This window comes from Ammodytes marinus, assembly GCF_949987685.1.
Source record: "Ammodytes marinus genome assembly, chromosome: 14".
NCBI classification, from domain to species: domain Eukaryota; kingdom Metazoa; phylum Chordata; class Actinopteri; order Uranoscopiformes; family Ammodytidae; genus Ammodytes; species Ammodytes marinus.
In genome coordinates, this window is record NC_137218.1 from 17,274,812 (window position 1) to 17,293,836 (window position 19,025).

Below are 19,025 nucleotides of genomic sequence, written 5' to 3' on the forward strand. Positions count from 1 at the left end.
TTCCTACAAATAAGACAATTTGACTTACCGGTATGGACAAACATGTGTTTGACGTAGTTCTGTTTAGCAGTAAAGTTTTTGCTGCAGAGAGTGCATTCATAGGGCCTCTTTTCCGCCTGACCAATTCCTCCTGGCACCTGTTGCTGCTGGGCTGGCGCTTGCTGTACCGACATGGGGTTCGGGTATGATGGCATTGTAGGGGGCGGCACTGCCACAAACTGCGCTTGCTGCTGGCCAGAAAGGTAAAGGAAAGACTTGTCTCTAGCCGGCTGTTGGGGAAAGAGTGTGGGCAGGAAGGTGCTCCCAGCTGTGCCTATCACTTGGGAATTGCTGGTCACGTTGAGCGGCATCCTCAGATTGCTGGTGTGTGATTCTGCCTGGCGCATGTAGTGCTGGGCACTTGGCAGGGACTGGGACATGACTGAGTTTGGCAGGGGCTGCATCATGCCACTGTCACTAGTGCTGTGGGACGTGTCCCCGTCCTCTGGGTCTTGCACTTGCTCGGGGGACGAGTCATTGACCTCTATGTGCACTGGACCTCCGTCGCCGTGCTGACCGTCCCCGTCTCGGTGATAGCCTGTCAGGTACGGCTGCTGCTCCATAGCATCTGTCTCAGTACTGATGGAGGAGCTCACCCCCGAGTCAAAACTTTCAATCTTGTTTTCACTCTCCACGCCCTCAGTATGGTCGGGGTCATCTTGGCAGTCCCCCAAATTCTCATAGCAGCTGTACTCGTCTTCGGCCTCCTGCTTTATGTGCATCCCTCCTGTTTGTATGCGTACCGGTCGGGGTTGCTTGCGGCAGTGGGTGGACTCTGCCGTGGAGATGTAGCGGTTGGCCTGCTGAGATCTCTGGATGCGGTTCATCCAGGGCGGATCTTGAGATTGCTGGTCCTTCTGATTGCCGAGAGTCGGATCATAGTTTGACGACAGAGGGTACAGGGGGCGCTCGCGGGTGCCGTTCTGCAGACCAATGCCAGAGTAAGAGTACACTGATGTGTATGTGCGATCCATGCTTTGCTGTGATGTTGCTTGCATATAACCCGACTCCGCGTCGCTGCTGGGCCCAGATGTGCCAGACTCAGGCGTGCCACGGGGCGTTTCCTGACCGGAGTCTCCCGGTATGATAGGGAATCCCCCCGGCCCGGCCAGGCCCACATTCTGGGACACGATGCGGGTGCACTCATCGATGACGGTCTTGATCTGTAGGATGCTGGCGGCAGTGAGGATCTGCAGGGCCTCTGACTGAGACACCCGCAGAATCCCACTGTACATAAAGTCAATCAGCTTTTGGACGGATTGAACCGAGACCACAGAAGGGATCTCAATGTCGCTGTAGCCCAAGAGCAGCTTGTCCTGAAAGAAGGGGCTTCCAGCAGCCAGCACGCACCGGTGAGCTCGCAGCATACTTCCATGGATCCGAACAGTCACGTCACAGAAGTGCCCACGGTTGCGCTGCTCATTGAGGGTCTCAAGTACAGAATTGCTGAAGTTGTGGAGATTGATGTTATGAATGCGCTCGGTCATCCCCTTGCAACTGATGTCACCTGCAAAGCAGGGAGCAACACACCTGACTTAACAATTCACTCACACACACGGTTACTACTTTAGCCAACTGGATTAAACACACAGGTCAATGTCAAATGAAGAGTTTTACTATTTTTCTTTTTGATGTTTTTTTTTCACATATAAGAAAAATTATTTAACATTGTTGGCTTGCAGTATAAGTAATATATTATGGGTAATACATTTGTAATTGAATAATTTAATATACACAATGTGATGATGGTAGTTAATAAAACAAACCCAGCCCAAGTATTACAAATGCATTGAATATAAGATAAGAAATTGTGATCCTTATCATAAACAGACATTAGAGTGTCCTAAAACGATAATACAGATATGGTCAATCTAAGCATTTTTCCCCCCTCAGTCCAGTCTCATAAAATGAAGATTAGAATCAAATGATTTTAACATCTGAGCTAAATTCTGTCTCTTTTTGTCTCCCAGAATAAAAATCCCACATTGCCACGGTGAAAGACAATAAAGATGGTTCCCATTTAATTATTACTGTATGAGTTTCCCTCTTACAGTGTGCCTGTCTGAAAATCCTCCAACCACCAGTAGGTGGTGCACTGGGCTCAGAGGAAGACAGGCCTCTTTTGTTAGCCATGTGTTCACTTTGATGGCGATTCCCAACTATCCTTGGAATACACTAGATGTGACCCGGCTGATCGGTTTGTAAGATAACTTAAGATGCTTTTCTTCCCGGTTAGGCGTCAAAATAAACGCAAATGTAAATCTAAAATAGATAGGAAGTTGATGTATGAATTATGTCAATTGTGGATTTGCTTTATTGCTCTAAAATGTATTGATTTTGCATATAAACATGCTTGAGTATAATATAAGTAAAGCAGTTAACCTTTTTTAAATTATTATTAAACATAGCTTCCTTTAGACCGTGGGACCTGAACAAATCTGTCTCAAAAATGTTAAAGATAATTTGTTTACACTTCGGTTGACGGTGATTAACAAATATATTCAATAAAATATATTCTGTCATATCAACACATTATTTAACTACAGTATGTATGATAAAAAAAGATATAATATATATAATTCGGAATGCAGTTACACCGTGAATTGAAATTAAGTAAATAGTGGGAGTGCCAATAAAAACACATTTGACGGTTACACATTTGTTTATCCAAATGAAGTAGAATTGAGCTGAAATGTAGGCCTACTACAGAAGCAGTGCAATAGTGTAAGAACAAAGTATGAAAGCCTATCTCCCTTATTTATTTCTAACTACAACTTAAAGGGGGGGCGGGGAGGGGGGAATTAAAATAGAATTAATCCAGTACTCACAGTTAGATGACGTTTTGTTCCGAAGATGCTTGTGTGGCTGGTGATGAATTGGGGGTCAAGCGTCAGTTTGCTGGTGGAGATGGCTGATCATTGGCCGGGTGCTAGGCAAGGCTGTCAGTCCTCTCTGTCCAAATCATGTGTTGCTCTGCAAAAAAAAAAAAATGTTTTAGGGAGAGAGAGGGAAAAAAAGACAAAGACAAATCTTTAATGCCACATACTGCCTCGTCAATATTGCCACACCCTTAATGAACCAGCGGCACACTAACACAAATATCTACCAGCAACACGCTTCAACAGATGTGCGAAGAGTTTTTTTTTCAAAGCAAGACAAAATTGGCGTTCCTGTATGCACAGGAACACCACTTACAAATCAAGGTTGAAAATACTATTCACACTAGAGCCAGTTCTTCTCTCAGCAGTTATGTGATGCAGAGGGATAGCAAAACCACACCCTACCAAGGAAAAACAATCTTATTTCCCCATAAATGTACGCAAATAAATATTTGAGAAAAAGGTCACGTTCACCACAATGTGTGTGTGTGTGTGTGTGTGTGTGTGTATGTGTGTGTGTGTGTGTGTGTGTGTGTGTGTGTGTGTGTGTGTGGGGACATGTGTAGACAGTATCAGTAACCAGTAAGACAATATCCAATACTTACAGAGCGTATAGTTGTGATAATATTAATAGAGTCCAGCAAACAAGGCATTCATTGAAAATCACAAGAAAGCCATTGAACAGCATTAAGCATGTGATGAGCTGGTTTGGTTACGCTAAGAAAACCGTACAAACACTTCAGCATGTACAAGCTTGACCTCAAAAAGTGGAAACCAAATTATGCAAAAGCAACCGCGGTAAAGTCACACACTCATGGTGTCATTTAAGGTCAGGCGAACCTGAAAAAAAGAGTCAAAAACCTGCAGTTGCCTACGGCACCAACATCAAGTGTCTCCGTAAAATGCCAGTAACTACAGTGTGTTACCGACTGAACAGAACTGGCAAGAATTTGACCAGACCTGCACAACGCTGTTGTTTCTTTCACAAATCCTCCAGCGCTCCCACAGGACACATCTCCCACTTTTGAGACACTGAGGTAAAAATCTACACATAAAAACTATCTGGATTTTTAAGCAAAATACCTCTGCATTTTTTCCACTTTATCCTGTGCAAGGAGAGGGACCATGTGAGGTGCCAAGGTAACAGATACACATTACATACTGTACATATGCCTCTAAAGTGGTCTAACAGGATAACCATTCTATCTAGTACAATACAGCAATGCAGTTTAGAAGCAGAATATCTGAGACACAAAGTGTAATAATTGAAACAGCTGTGAGTACAGGCTGCTTCGTGTCCACAGGCCCCACTTTGAGAAGTAGCGCTCGCAGCCAGGCAAGTGCTTGTTTTCTTCAAACGTCCTTGTCAACTTATTTATATGATGATTCCATAGAAGACTAAAAGTGTGTTTATCAGCACAGGGCGATCACTCGATATTCAGATGGATCAGTCACTAAAATGCAAGCACGCACACGGCTGGGTTTGTTCTTCCATCCTTGTCAGGAAAGAAAATACATTTTACAGTGAAATCTTTAACCCCTAAATCTCCAGGCAAACTTGTACTCTCTTTTTCTAACCTAGGGTGTAGACGTAGCTTTAACATTAACCTGCCGTAATCCCCTAAAATAACTTTTGTTATTAGACCTGGGTACAAGCCTGAATCCCAAACATGAGCCTTGTTCTAATATCTAACTTTAAAAGTAGCTCGAACAAAAACCATTAACCCTACTGTAGCCGTAACCTAACAGCTGTCACAGAAATTATTCAAAATGGACTCAGTCAAAAAGAAAACCAAGAAAAATATATTCATAACCTTTTCTTTAACGTACGGTTCCTAAATGCTTAAATACATTACAGTGCCAAATATTTTACTTTGACCTTTTATTTCTTTTTCAGCAGGAACTAGCTTGAGTTGTAACTGTATTCTAAAGACATGAGACCATTTTGTCATGGCTACTGCTAGACAATGCCAACGCATATATGTTCCCTCTCTGGCTTTTTCCCTCACCCATCCAGACATGTAAATCCACCTGCCTAAGGGGTAAAGTGAGGTGAATGCTGGCAACAAAGGAGCAGGCCGAGGGAAGCAGGCTTCAGTTGCCCAGACTGCCACTCACAACCGTGATTCCATTTTAGCCGTGACACAGTGGGTGAGCAGCAGCCAGTGCCTACCTGCAGTGAATTCTAATCAGCCCAGGGGTCTGTCTCCCTCCCTCCCTCCCTCCTGTACCCTGCCTTGGACTAAAGGGGCTGATGATCCTTCAAAATTAATTAGATCCTTGTAGGAGGCGGCCATTTTCTTCCACTTCCCTAACGCTCCACCAAAAAACTAAATTTGTGAAACAAACTAAATTTCGGGGCGTGTATCCTCCCTCCTCGTGCCAATCCTCTTTCTCTGTGCTCTACCTCTACCTGTGTCCCGTTTGATCACGTTCCTAAATGCGTATTTTCTTCCATCTGTCTGTCTGTCTGTCTGTGTCTGTATATATCTCTGTCTGTCTGTACCCCCCTCCTTCCCCTCCCTCCTGCTCCTCCCTTCCTCCTTCTCCTCCCTCCCTGGCGAGCCTTCCCCAACACCCTCCGCCCCTTCTCATTCTGCCTCCATGCTCCCAGCTCTGTGTCTGCCTCTGTGGAGTTTGCTGTCAATAAATCCCCAGAGGTCAGTTTGTCTGCTGGAAATCAGACACAATGCTTCAGACCGCCCCAATGCAATGCATGCTCTGCTGCTGCTTGCTGCCGCCGCCACAACAAAGACAATGACTGAAGAGGAGGGGGGAAGAAGGGGAGAAGAAGGCAGGGGGGGGGACAAGGAGGGCTGCAACTTCACCAGCCAGACTCCAGGTTAATCAGCTGCCTGTATTAGGTGACAAGCTGATGAAAATTCAGCTACATCGAATTGGACATTAGTTTGTGTGTGTGTGTGTTTTTGCGGTGGGGGGGGGGGGGGGGGGGGAATAATATGGTGTGGATGGGGGATGGGGTGGTGGAACAGACATAAGAGGCGTGCTTATGAAAGGAGCAGTATCAGCCATGTGAATAATGTACATCCCCAAATATGCAAATGCTGCATACAACACACACACTACAAGCATATACTTAAGGCCCTTGGCACATGTAAATCTGCAGACAAAGGGGACCACGGGGCATTGTGGGGAGCTTGTCCATGCATGTGCATATACAGCGTCTGGATGATGCAGATTTGCACTTATCAAGAGTGTTTTGTGTTGTGCACCTAATTAATAGTAATTTATGAGTTTGTTTGAAACCTCCACTGCTGTAGAATCAACAATCACTGTCCAACATTGTAATTATTCATTTCAATCATCCATTTAGCCCAAGAGCATTAGCATATAAACTACATCAAATGACGCTATTTAGAAGTATGGTTTGGATATGGGATCTCATTCAGGGCACAATGTAAACGAGAACACTGGGCAGATTTGAAGCAATAATCATTTGATGACGCGCTGATCTGATGGGGCGATATTTGAAGGTGTGTTCGAGAAAGACACCGTACGGCAAATCTTTACAAAGCCATTACTCACTGCCACCACTCAACATGTCAAACTACTACGCAAAATATATATTTTTAATTAAACCTCAGCTCATGCTAATTGTCACTTGGTTCCCTTTGATGACCAGAATTAAAAATAATTATTTGGGGGTAGCTGGATATTCATCTACGTCCAACAATACTGTTTTCGTTGATTAAATCTGTGTAATTCAGATTGCCCGCGACTCTTATTGCATTTGAGTGTTCGTCTATAAGGTTGTGCAGCAATTAACAGGTGAGGTATTTAATGCACCTTAATCACACTCACACACACTTCAGGACGAGCATCAGAAAAGGCCTCACAGCCTCCAGATTTAATTGATTTGCCTTTATGGCAGTCCCTGGAAATCTTTAACAATCCCAGGAAGGCTGTTGGCAAGACGAGCCAAGGTTTTTCGCACAGCATTTCTTCTTTTTTCTCCACTTCTACTTTTCCCCTTTACGGAAACTGTACGGTGTAACATAATACTACCAATGAAATCTTCCTGACACTTGTCTAAATGTCTGATGATAATTATAATAACATGCCATGAATCTCATTGAACCAAACGTTATCCTGATAATTAGGAGATGAAACATCTTGCTCTCTCTCTCAAAACAGAAGCCTGTGACTCTTTCTTCACAACTACCGTTTTGATTTCCTAGCTCACCACTGGGCACAGTTGGAAAATATGCAAACACTATAAAGTAGCATTTTGTTGATTCGTAACAACACTTTTGTCTGCTGCGAACACCCTTCTACTTGGTCAAAGCATCGTGAAGAAATTACAGAGCACCGGTGTAAAGTTGTGGCCAAGGCTTTATCAAGATTGCTTTAATAATGTTAATGTTTGGGGGCGTCCTTAGCTCAGTTGGTAGGCCGTCCCCCCCCAGGCCGGGCCCAGCAGCAGACCCGGGTTCGATTCCCGCCCGCGGTCGTTCTCTGCATGTCATTCCCCTCTCTGCCCCATTTCACCTCTGTCTCTCTGCACTATCAATAAAGCATAAAATGCCTAATAATAATAATAATAATAATAATAATAATAATAATAATAATAATAATAATAATAATAATAATAATAATAATAATAATAATAATAATAATAATAATGTTTAGTTCCGCTGCCACTACATTGTCTCAGACAGCACAGCAGATCAATGTGTTAAGACATGCAGTCCAACAGAAAGCCCTACAAACGTGACAGGCTGTAAGACTTTCAAATACATTTCTCGAGCAAACAAATAACAATACACACTGTAATACCCAATGCACAAGTAAATAACTTTTTTTTTTGACAAGACAGCTTGTTTAACTTTGTCATTTTCTGTCAAAAACACACCCACCCATCCATTACCCATAGCACATCTATTATCTAAGTACAGATGGGAGGATCATCTACTTCCTATATACTTTTTTCAGTCACACAAAAAATCATTAATTTGTGCTTTCAATCTGTAGTTTATTAGGTTTTGCCAAAAGAGCAGAGAGGGCAGAAAAACAAACCGCCACAGTTGGCTTGCGGCCACTCGAATGATAAAGACAGTATCTCTCTTTGGCAATGGAAAAGACGCTTTAAGAAATCTCCCTGAATTGGCAAATGGTTGCGCTTTTGTTAATGAGCATTTGACCAAAAAAGAACCATCATACTCATATGATAGTCTCAAAACACAACTCTAACCCTCGAAGCAGATAATGCTAAATTCAAGAGTTATCATTTAGGCACAAGTGTCCATAGCAACTGCCTCTCTACAGCTACTACACATGTCGAGGACATTTTGCCTCTTCAAAAGAAAAAAAAAGAAGAAAGATGACCTGGCAGGCGATTAAGAGAGATCTCCATGAACCTACAAAGATTCTCATGGGACATATCTGTCTGTTACTATAGTGATAAATGACAAAGAGAGGTTAATTAATTAGTTTTGGATAGAAATATGAAAAAATATAGGTCTCCTTTCGTATGCCTGGACTGTGTACGGTAGCAGTATAAGCGAGCAAGATCTCAACATGTGGACTGCGTAGTATAGGGGGGCTGTCGTACCTTTATAGCTCTGAAGTATAACAAAGTGTCTCCAGATTTTATGTCCTTGGGAGATAGACCAGAACAAGGATACTTTGTGCTGAATTATGAGAGGATAGTGTGGGACCTCTGCTAACAAGCATGCCGTTCTTAACACTGGAGAGAACAGCACAAAGCCTCCGAATATGTTTAGGTTAGGAGTGTACTGTGTTTGTCAGAGACCAAACAGAATGAAGCCGCACTCTCACACATAGAGTATTTAAAAGTAGTTCAGGAAACAGAAAAAAAAGCCTGGTTTAAGGCTGAGGTTCAAATAAGACACATATAGGGTTGTATTAAAGGTGCTCTCTCACACACATACACAAATCGATGTGGTCAAACAACAAAATGCCTTAAAACATTATAGCAGCTTGGTTGTGATATTCAGTCTGGTATACATTTTCTGCCAATTCTACAAAAAGGCTCGTCATGCCATATTTGTCTATGAAGTGAACCTGTGCTCGAAGGGAATCTGATGTAACCACCGACAGTGCATTTGCTTAATTATTTCACCATATGTGAATGTGGTTGTGTGCAGCCTCAGAGGATTGGGCACCACGTGTTACACCAGCAGCTGCACAAGGGGAGCGCGAGCCCGTGCAGAGGCTGGTCCAGCAGCACAGAGCTGAACTTCCTCAAACGTACAAGGTTTTTTTTCTCTGAGGCTAACCCTGCACCTTTTTGTAAGCCGGTCTGTGCTTCAAGGGTCAGCAAGCTTGCTTCTTTCCAAGAATTTGGCAAAGCTCAATATTTACCTTTTAAAATGAGGTTTTTTACCAAAATCGAAGCGTTGTAAAACTGTTAATATGAGGCGCGTTAACAACACTGATGCCAAGGAAACGGTGGAAATGTACTTTGTAAAAAGAGGTTATTGTGACGTATCATTCTTCTTCAGCCTGTAGCTACAGCAACTATACACATGCCATCTGGATGAGTCATTTTTCAGGTAAACTAACAAATATCTTCAACACACTGTGACTTCAGCTAGAGGTTCAGCTCATTATGTTAAAAAAAGAAAAATAAATCCAGATGACTAAATACAAATTTTCTATGCTTATTTATTTTTGTGTATTTATAGAATGGCAAGCTGTTGTGTAGTAAATACATATTATATATGTTTCATCAGCTCGTTGGACATATGAACGATCTAAAAATGTAATGCTGACAGACTGAAACACAGTCTACCACATGAGTGACCGATACACACTTTCACCAAGTGCTAGCACCTTTGGTCCAGTGGTCTGCAGGCTAGCTTAGTGACACAATTAGATATTATGACCTAAACATACTGCAGTGCAGTTTGAATTTAACAAAAGTTGGCACCAAGATTAGCTTTTCTGTTAATCCAACGCGGAAGGGGTGCAATCTAACCACATTAGGAAACTTTATCCATACAATACTGTGTTGCAAGAAAAACGTCTTAGGCAAGCCAATTACTGAATTTCACAAGAGACGAGAGAAAGGCCAAAAGACTAAACATGTCTCCTCGTTTAGTATTGTGTCAATGTGATTCTAAAGACAAACCCAAAAAGAAAACTAGATAATGCTCTGGAAATTTGAGCCGATTGAAACTTACGGCGAAAGTGCAGATAAGTCATCAGTGCCCTGAATAAAATGAGGTTTCAAAAACAATAAAGGTCAGTATTCCATAGAAAGTATCAGCTAACATGGGGCCTTTATAAGACTTACAGTCATTGTTCAAAAGAACACTGTAAGACACTTACTTACAGACACCTGCGAAAAATAAGGCTGACAAGAAGTGAACAAACGCATATTCATTCATATAAACTCCAGCTAATACTACGGAACGCTGCTTACAAGCTTCATATGAGCCACATTTATCAATACTGAATCAGTCAGAGAAAACCAGTCAAATGTGGTTTTAAAACTGTAACCAATATTTTCAAAATGACACTCTGTGGTAAATTATTTTCTAACAATGTATTTATTTCAAGCTCTGTATTGTGCTTTGTTGTAAGAAATGATATTGTGAATAAGTTTCACAGGGGCGGTTTTTCTCATATGCCAACAGCTTTTTATTTTTTGATTTATCACCAAGTTAAGAAGTGACTGCAGATATAAACTATGCTGCTGCCACCTGTCAGTGTGGTTATACTAGTTATATAACATATTATACCTGTGTACACAACACACAACAACATTATAGTGGTCACAAATGATTTATTTTTCTGTTGTGAAAAAATATATGTGTTTTTTAACTGATAACTATTATGGAAGCTACTATTGACTCTCTTTTTTGTACAGTTTTTAAACCTACTGTTATGCTTGGTAAATGTTGGTGTGGTTTAAGTTGTCTACTCTGACAGAATAGCTGTCGGTCACTACCGAGTCAACTCCCAGCTAAAAGCAAAGAGATAACACGACCACCCATCAGCGTCGTTTATTATTATCATCTGGCCTTTTGGTCTCACTAATGCACATGAAATGTTGGTCAGTGTGGTCCGTTTGAATGTAGCAGAATGATTATCTTCGATGGCAACAATATATAGCTCATAAGCCCTTGAGTGTAACCAAAACTCATCTGCTGTTCCCGGTAACATACAAATCGTCCCACATGGCTGGGAGTATTTCTAGAGTAAGTTCTGATACATAAAAGGTGTTAATTCTACAGTTGTTTACCATGGCTAAACTGAGAAGTGAAGGAAGGTTTGCATTTTATTTTGATTTCAATGTTTAAAATTTAAAGCTGGGGTATATGATTTGGGGAGAAAATGGCAGTTGGAATAGAGATTTGAATCCAAATACCTCAACCGCTCCACTTGTTCTCTTTGGTCCCTCCCCTATGGTCCCTCCCTGACACGCTCTACACCAACAACGTTGTGCCAAAGTGAATGGACAGTCCCAACAGCCAATAAGAACAGAGAATCGGAGCCTCGCTCTGATTGGTCAATGTGTACAGCTCATGTTAACTTTGACCAATCAGAAGTCATATACCCCAGCTTAAATATTAAGCCTAATAGTATACCTTTAATTACTAGCTCATGTTACCTCTGTGAGTGTTTCTGTTAGCCCAATGACCTGCCCAGGGTGTTGCTTTGCCTTCCTTTAAGAGGCAGAGTAAGACTGAAAAGCTATTTAATGAATGGACGTTGAGATACCAACCGGCAGCCAAGCCTATTACAGTCAAAGGCTATAAAAACATGTTGTCTGAAATGCATTCATAGACATTATAAAATAAACCTAAGCGTAATGTTTTTTTACATAGCAGCTGCCATGATATCTTGTATTCAAAGTTCTCAAATAAGTTAAAAAAAATGCACCAGACAACCATTGGTGTTCTAACAACCTAAACATCTCACAGAGCCCGACACATGTACTGCATCTGTACTGCAAATGTAATGCAGGTGTTACCAACAAGAGTTAGTGCTGCCACAATGATCACACTGTTTCTCTCTATCAATTGTCATCCCTATTGTAAAACAAGCCCAAGCAACTGGGACCAAACTGAAAATGAATCCTGCCAATTGTTTGTTGTTGAACAGGTTGCCTGTGCCTGTCTTTGGTCACGTGACCCAACTGTCGTAAACCAGTCAAAGAAGATAAAACATTTGTTTTTCCTAGTTGATAAAACAATGAGCCGTTAGCCAAATTAATTATGATTCCGAGCTTCTTGAAGAAGCTTATTTTGAAATCTGTCTTTATCAAGGTCGTTTTCAGGGCAATAAACAATGTCGACAGTATCAGAGAAGGTATTCCTTTCATATTTCACGATAAAAATGAAAAATCTGAAAAGAAAGTCCTTGTGAAAATAATTTATTTCAAACAAAAATATGTCTGTCAAATTTCCTGCAGCTGTATTTTTTTTTTAAACTAAAATACTTGCTCAATAAAAAGGGGGGAGGAAATACAGTTTTAGATACTGTGGGGACTTTATGGGTCCAACAATCTTCATTTAGTGATAAAACTGCAACACAAATACTATTGTGTAAATAATTCCCCCTTAGTTTACCCATTGCACAGTGCATACCAATGTACCTTGAGTAAGACTGTGCACAACCTTAACATTTTGGCTGCTGCGAGCGTTGTTTACTGGCACGAGGCTTAAAAGTCTTCCTGAAGCCAAGATAGAAGCAGAGAATACACAGCACTCATTCTCTGTAAATTCGTTTAAAAAGTTTCTGAAGGCCTTTTCTGGAAGTGTTTTTTATTTTTTTTATTTTCTTAAACCCTCTACAGATACTTTTCCCCTTCCAACTAAGCAGTGATCTCACCATGACTTGTAGAAAACCATATGGGTAGCAGGGGTGAACTGAGGACACACATGCACCTTGGCAAACATACAACTTCGCTATTAGAATCCAGGATACATTTTTCACATCAGTTGAATGCCTGGGCCTGCCGTGTGCGTTTAAAAAAAGAGAAGACAAATTAAGTTTGAATGCTTGTTTCTGCCAATCAAAAAGAAAAAGAAGAGAAAAAAGGTTTGCCTAAGATTCAAGAATACATTTTTACAACATGTTGCAGTTTTGATTTTTACTTTTGTTCTTATTGTAGAAACAACTCAAGGCCAAGTTGGTACATGATATTTACAGCACAGATTCTCAAACAGCTGACTTTTAATGAAAACGTTTTAAAACCAGCAGTGCAAAAATAAAGAAGTGTAAATCAAGAGTGGGTAAGCGAATCCAGGCAAGGTAATGGAAACACATCGTCACACCCACAACTGGATTGTGTTTGCACTGTATATACTGTATAGCACTCAAACAACAACTGCATTTGAATCAAAAAAACGCCAAAACAAATTTTGCTTTTACACGTCCAAACAAATCTTGAAAATAATAAACTAATTTTCAATGTTATAACAAATGACACTGTAAAACATTCTATTCATACTAATGTGATATGAGCTGTTAGATCTGGGATGTTGGCTTTATATTTAGATATATTTAGCAAATATTAAAACAGTTAATCCTACATCAGCGTTGTATTAACCATCAAGCTATCTGGGAACTAAGAATATTAACTTTGTTGCCTAAGACTTTTTAAAGTTTTAGAAGCGAACAAAAGCTTCCTGACAACAGCATGGCACATTCTCAAATACTTATTCAGTCTCAATGCGTGCTTTCATTACGCATTCCTGTGATACTTGCAGGGAGGGGAGATTCCAAAAACAAAAGTCCTTTGAAAACTGCAAAACATGCCTTTAAGGTTTGGGTTTGTTAGTTTCCTAAATGCTTCATGCTCTGAAAGTCTTTGGATTTCAAGTCAAATTGGGTTTCATAAAAGTCATTTTCATGACCAGTTTTTTGGTTTCCGGCTGCCAATTTGCTGAAAGGGGGAGTATTTTAAAAATCTGTGCTCACTGGATTGACAAATTGAGCCAGTCCAGACGAATGGGTAAGTATAGCTGCCAATACAAGTCTCATTTGGAAGGCATTATATGTGACAAACTGGTTGCAAAAAAAAAAAAAAGTAGTTTATATCCGGGAAAAATGGTGACCTTATCATTAATAAACAAGACACATTATCCTTATCCCCTTTAATAAGGCATACTATTTTACATCCTTGCTGGAAGGAAATCACCATAACTCATCACAACAGCATTTATATTTTGAATAATGCAGCTAAAGGGAATTCAATCTTTAATTACAAAAGCAACTTATTCGGATTGCCAATTGGATTTGCATTTGTGTTATAAGTATTTTTTCGAGAATAAGAAAAACCATGTGAAGAGAAGCATGTTATGTGTGAAAAAGGTGCTTTGTGGGTAGAAGGATCCAAGCCAGTTAGCCAGGAGGCAGCAAGGCTGCCAATCATTTTCTAGTTTGCAAAAATCCATGTAAGCTAACAATGCACCAATGCAGCGTTTTAAGTCTACAGTGGTGACTCAAATGCCATAATAAAGCTGCAATTGCTTTAAAAACATTAGCCCTAAACATCAGGTAAAAAACTTTCAGCGTTCATCTTCAAAGATAAAATAAATAAATTAAATCTTACAGCTTAAAGTCTATTAAAAGGCTTAAAAGCTATTCTTTTGTTAATTATAAGACTTACCATTAACTTTAACATGTGCACCTGAAAACAGTCTCGGTTGGCAATCACGTCAAAGATTAGTTTTGCTCCATGGGGGAATATTCTTATTACGCGGGAGCAGGAAAGGAGGGAAAAGATAAACACTGTCTGAGACACAAAAAGGCCAAGCAGTTAACAAGCACTGTGACATTCTGGATGCAATCCACAAAGTGGCTCGTTATATCGATGGATCTCTACTGCAATCCCAAAATGGCTGCCAAATATGTTCAAATGGGGTAGACCAAGTGCCAGGGCGGACTCAAGTGCATATTTTTTCTTTCGTCTTTCGTTATATACGGTCAAATACTCCATTTGGAGTTAGTTCAATTTTACTTCATTGGTCAAGCTCCACCAGTGCCCCAAGCAATAATTTTAATTTATTTTATTATCACATTGCCAAGCTTAAATTTACAACCAAATGTACACTTTCAAATTTCAAATTCAATGTTAGAATATAACACATTCTTGCTCAACAGTACATGTCAAAATAGCCAGCACTGAATGATCCAGTAGTTGTAATTCCACTCATGACCAATATTACATGCTCCCTTCCACCACTCTCGTCCCTTCAACTACACACTTTCCAATTAACCAGCAAAGTCTTAAAAATATGTTCAGGAGAGTTGTATTGAAAAAGCATAATGAACTAATATCTTCACATTAAACGGTGTAGGTTCTGGGTCTCCAGAATAACCAGGGAAAAGCCTGGTGAAACAGGCTGGATGGTGTGGGAATGACAACAACCAGAAATGTGGCATTGCGGAGGCTACAGAGAGATTTCTCTATCTTGTTTATTTGGAAAGCAGTGCCTTTGCTGAGCTTACTTTTTTTAATACTGACCTGCCATCTGTGTGCATGTACTGTACACTACAGGATGATTGTTTTATTAATTTATTTGTCTGCTATATGTCTCTTCCAGTGAAGCCCTCATTGCATTAGTACAGCATGGTATCCTTACACATTTGGCTCTCGGTTAAACCCAAATAATGGGAAAAATGTGCGAAAGAGTGTCTTAATCGTCTTGAAAACATTTGAAAATGGAACACTGCGGACACATTATGTCAGTTCGTTGGTCAATAACGAATTGCTGAATGTGATAGGAGGGGTGACAAGCCCACAGAGGACGAGTGAAGGATGGTGAAGCCAAAAGAAAATTGGGATTGATTGTTGAGTGCGGGTTAACTGAACACCTCCCACCCACCCCCCCCTCTTTTGCCTTCATCTGAAAAGGTCTACAGTTGATCTGCTGGGTCTCCTTCATATAATAATGAGTTTCCTTGGTCTGCAGACATGCTCTTAAATATTCATTAGTCATGGGTGGGTTTTCTAGCTGTGACACAGAAAGCAGGCAAATGGCGATGTCTCCAACACTGTGAATATTAATGTAGATGTGGAATATATACATTTAAAAACTCATTAGTGACTTAACAGAGATGAAACTGGGCACCTGATACTCTGGATTACAAACACACCCAAGGCATATAATGGCTGTGTGTCTGTCAGCAGCTACAGTACACCCTGTGCGCTGATAAAACGAGAGTTTTGGACATCAAGCCGTGGTGAGAGCTCACTTACACACATGACAAGTACCCTTCAATTCATCAAACAATAATACGTCCAAAAATTAAAGGGTTTACGTTGGTGTGGAGTTTCTTTTTCGATGAAAGGCATTCCATCTGGTGAATTATTTGTGACAATATAATTTTGGCTTAACTCACCCACATGTAGCTTGTCAATCAATCAATATGCACCAATTTATAGGGCAGTTATGCTCCTGCCTGGCTCAAATGTTACATCAAAGTAAAAAAGCTTCATTTCTGCTACATGCTCAGCTCTATGTTTTTTCGAAATGTGTCCATTCAGAAAACAAACCATCCAGTGCAGCCATAAGTTACATAACTGAGCTTATAGCCTACTAGCCTATAGGATTGCAGCCAATTCACATTGTGTTAATATATTCTGAATGGAGGCAAGAGAGGAGAAATTGACCCCAACAAAAGTGAAAATGGATTAATGCACAATTATTAGGTTAAGTATAAAAAATACCCGCGCGCACGCACCTACACTCACACACATACAGGTGCACATCCACAGACCGTGTCTGCGCTTGAGGAAACTGGACGCAGCGCTGTGCTCTCTCTTTCTGTGTCAAACCTGGGACCGGCCTTCTTGATCGAGTCTGCCTGCGTCTCCTTGTGGAGTCAGCTTCCAGTGACCACACCAGAACTAACCTTTGACATGACTAATGTGTTGACGCAAAAGCTTTATACCTGCGCACAACTTCTGGGCATATAGGAGAGTAGGCCTACTGTGCCTATTCAGTGAGACACAGAACGCGCCGTGTCGAAAACTACCAGCGGCGCTTCAAAGAACATCACGTATCACTCTCTTTATCCGACAAAGCCAAAGCGCTTTGGGACAACATCTGTTTGCCACACACACACACACACACACACACACACACACACACACACACACACACACACACACACACTAATATGCACGCACGCTCCCCGGCTCTGTCCCCCTTCTCATTCTCACACACATAGGCCTACACACAGTCGCGCGCACGGATAAAGAAAAATACTGACATGTTGCTCCGGCTCAACTCCCCCATGGCCCTTACAGCAAATGTTGGGGATTCATTGCTTCATTTATTAGCATGTGTTTTCCTTTTTCTTTATCGCGTAAACGCTAAACATACACAACATTTTTAACTCTATTCCAGAGGTGAAGTGCCCCCGTGCTGCCGTCTGATAGGCAAGAGCGAAGGAATCACGAGTTGCCCATGGTTATTTTGCAACAAAATGTCTCAAAAGGCATGAAGGAAGCGTCTCTTGCAACTTTAATTACACCAGAGCGTGTTCTCATAGCCTATCTAGGCCACCATTTGCAACAACCCAAAAAATACAAATAAATAAAAAACATCCTCACATCGCAAACATTTTTCACACACTGTAGATTGTGAGTACCCATAGGCTTAAAGCGGATCGCCACAATTAAAGTGACCATTCATTTTTGGAGAAACATGGCACCAAAAATCCAGACCAGAGTGCCACTAGATCTACTTCTGATTTACCTCGGAAACTGAACCTGCAGTGTTGTTTTACCTTCTCACACAAACACACACACACACACACGCACACGCGCAATGTTATAGCCAGCCTTTCTCCGCCTGACGAGCACATCTTTATGTAACCCCATCTCATAAATGCCACGCCGTATTGATATTAATTCATAAAAAATGCAGGCTAGACATCTGTCTGAGTATGGGCTACGCGCTGTGTGAGCCCCAGCTCTAACGATGTCCTATTCCAGACATAGAAACCATCTTTCCGGCAAGTTCAACAAACTGAAATGTATTTACCAAATGCATTTCTAGTGAGAGTGTGTGCGGTGGCGGTCAGTTGCAATGAGGAAACGCGTTTCCTCTGATTCAAATAACTGACCTAAAAGCCAAATGCGCACGTCGGCTGCCACAGTTGTTCCGGGCTCGCAGTGTCTAAAATGTGAACAAGCGAGCACCGCTGAGGCTCTCGCTGACTGAGAGCAGCAGACCTGTACGATCACACAGACAAACACTTTGGCCATAGTATTGTTCTCAAGTGTCCCCTGCCCCGGCTCACGGGCAAACCCTTAAGTAAAGGGCTAAAAGGTAAAGGGCACGTTGAGAATAATGACAGATGGGAAACTCGCGTCATGTCAGGGCAGCGCGTTTTTTAGTCGAATATAAATGGGCAACAAGACCAGCAGCTTAAGCTGATCCCCCCAAACATGAGGGACATTTCATCTCGTTTCACCGGCCGTGACATTTATTGAATGTCTCGGATCCTCTAAATAATGAAGTTTCCGATCATGTAAGGGCTTGATAATTTGGTTGGTAAAGCCAGCCACAACTACATGGAAGTCAGTGGCATTGCATGCATTAGCCAAAAGTCAACGAGCATGTTTCAACCTCTTGCATAAGAAATTGCTTTCATTCTCTCCTGTAATAATAGCATTATAGACATTGCAAAGACCCATCCCTTTTTTCTATACTTTTCTACAATTTCTTACCTGCACTTCGAAGCTCGTTCAAAAAGTGTCGACAGCGTATCCACGGCTCCCCCTGTTTTCCCCCGACGAAGCGCGTATAGTTTTTCTCTTCTTCTCAATATGTTCCTTTACTTTGTTTCATTTCTCACTTCCATCTTCTTTTCATCTCATCAATAAACACACGCTGCAGCCTACCTTCATAGAGCAGCTCGGTTCAAGTGTGCCCTCCCATTTTTTAACTATACATCGAGTACTTTGAGGGGTGGTGGTGGTGGAGGAGGAGGAGAGGGAGGGGGCGAGCAGGCAGGCAGGCAGGCACGCCTTTTCACTTAAAGCTGCTATTGGAAGAACAGTGCACTGTCTTCGGTTGGATCAGAAATCCGTCAACATGATTGCGCCCCAATCGCAGGGAGCTCAGTGGGACGCTGAAACCGGCTCCATAATGACTC

The 19,025-nt window shown here is 41.4% G+C and overlaps 1 protein-coding gene across 1 annotated transcript in view; it reads right to left on the bottom strand.

Moving 5' to 3' along the window:
• Nucleotides 1–18,794, bottom strand: part of zbtb20 (zinc finger and BTB domain containing 20) — a 29,492-nt gene extending 10,698 nt beyond the window's left edge. The window contains exons 1-3 of the mRNA XM_080041094.1: nt 18,598–18,794; nt 2,868–3,012; nt 29–1,546 (exon numbers count right to left, since the gene is read on the bottom strand). Of these exons, the coding sequence (XP_079897220.1) occupies nt 29–1,526 (1,498 nt within the window). The 5' untranslated portion in view covers nt 1,527–1,546; nt 2,868–3,012; nt 18,598–18,794. The remainder of the gene's footprint in view (nt 1–28; nt 1,547–2,867; nt 3,013–18,597) is intronic.
• Between the last annotated feature and the right edge of the window lie 231 nt (nt 18,795–19,025).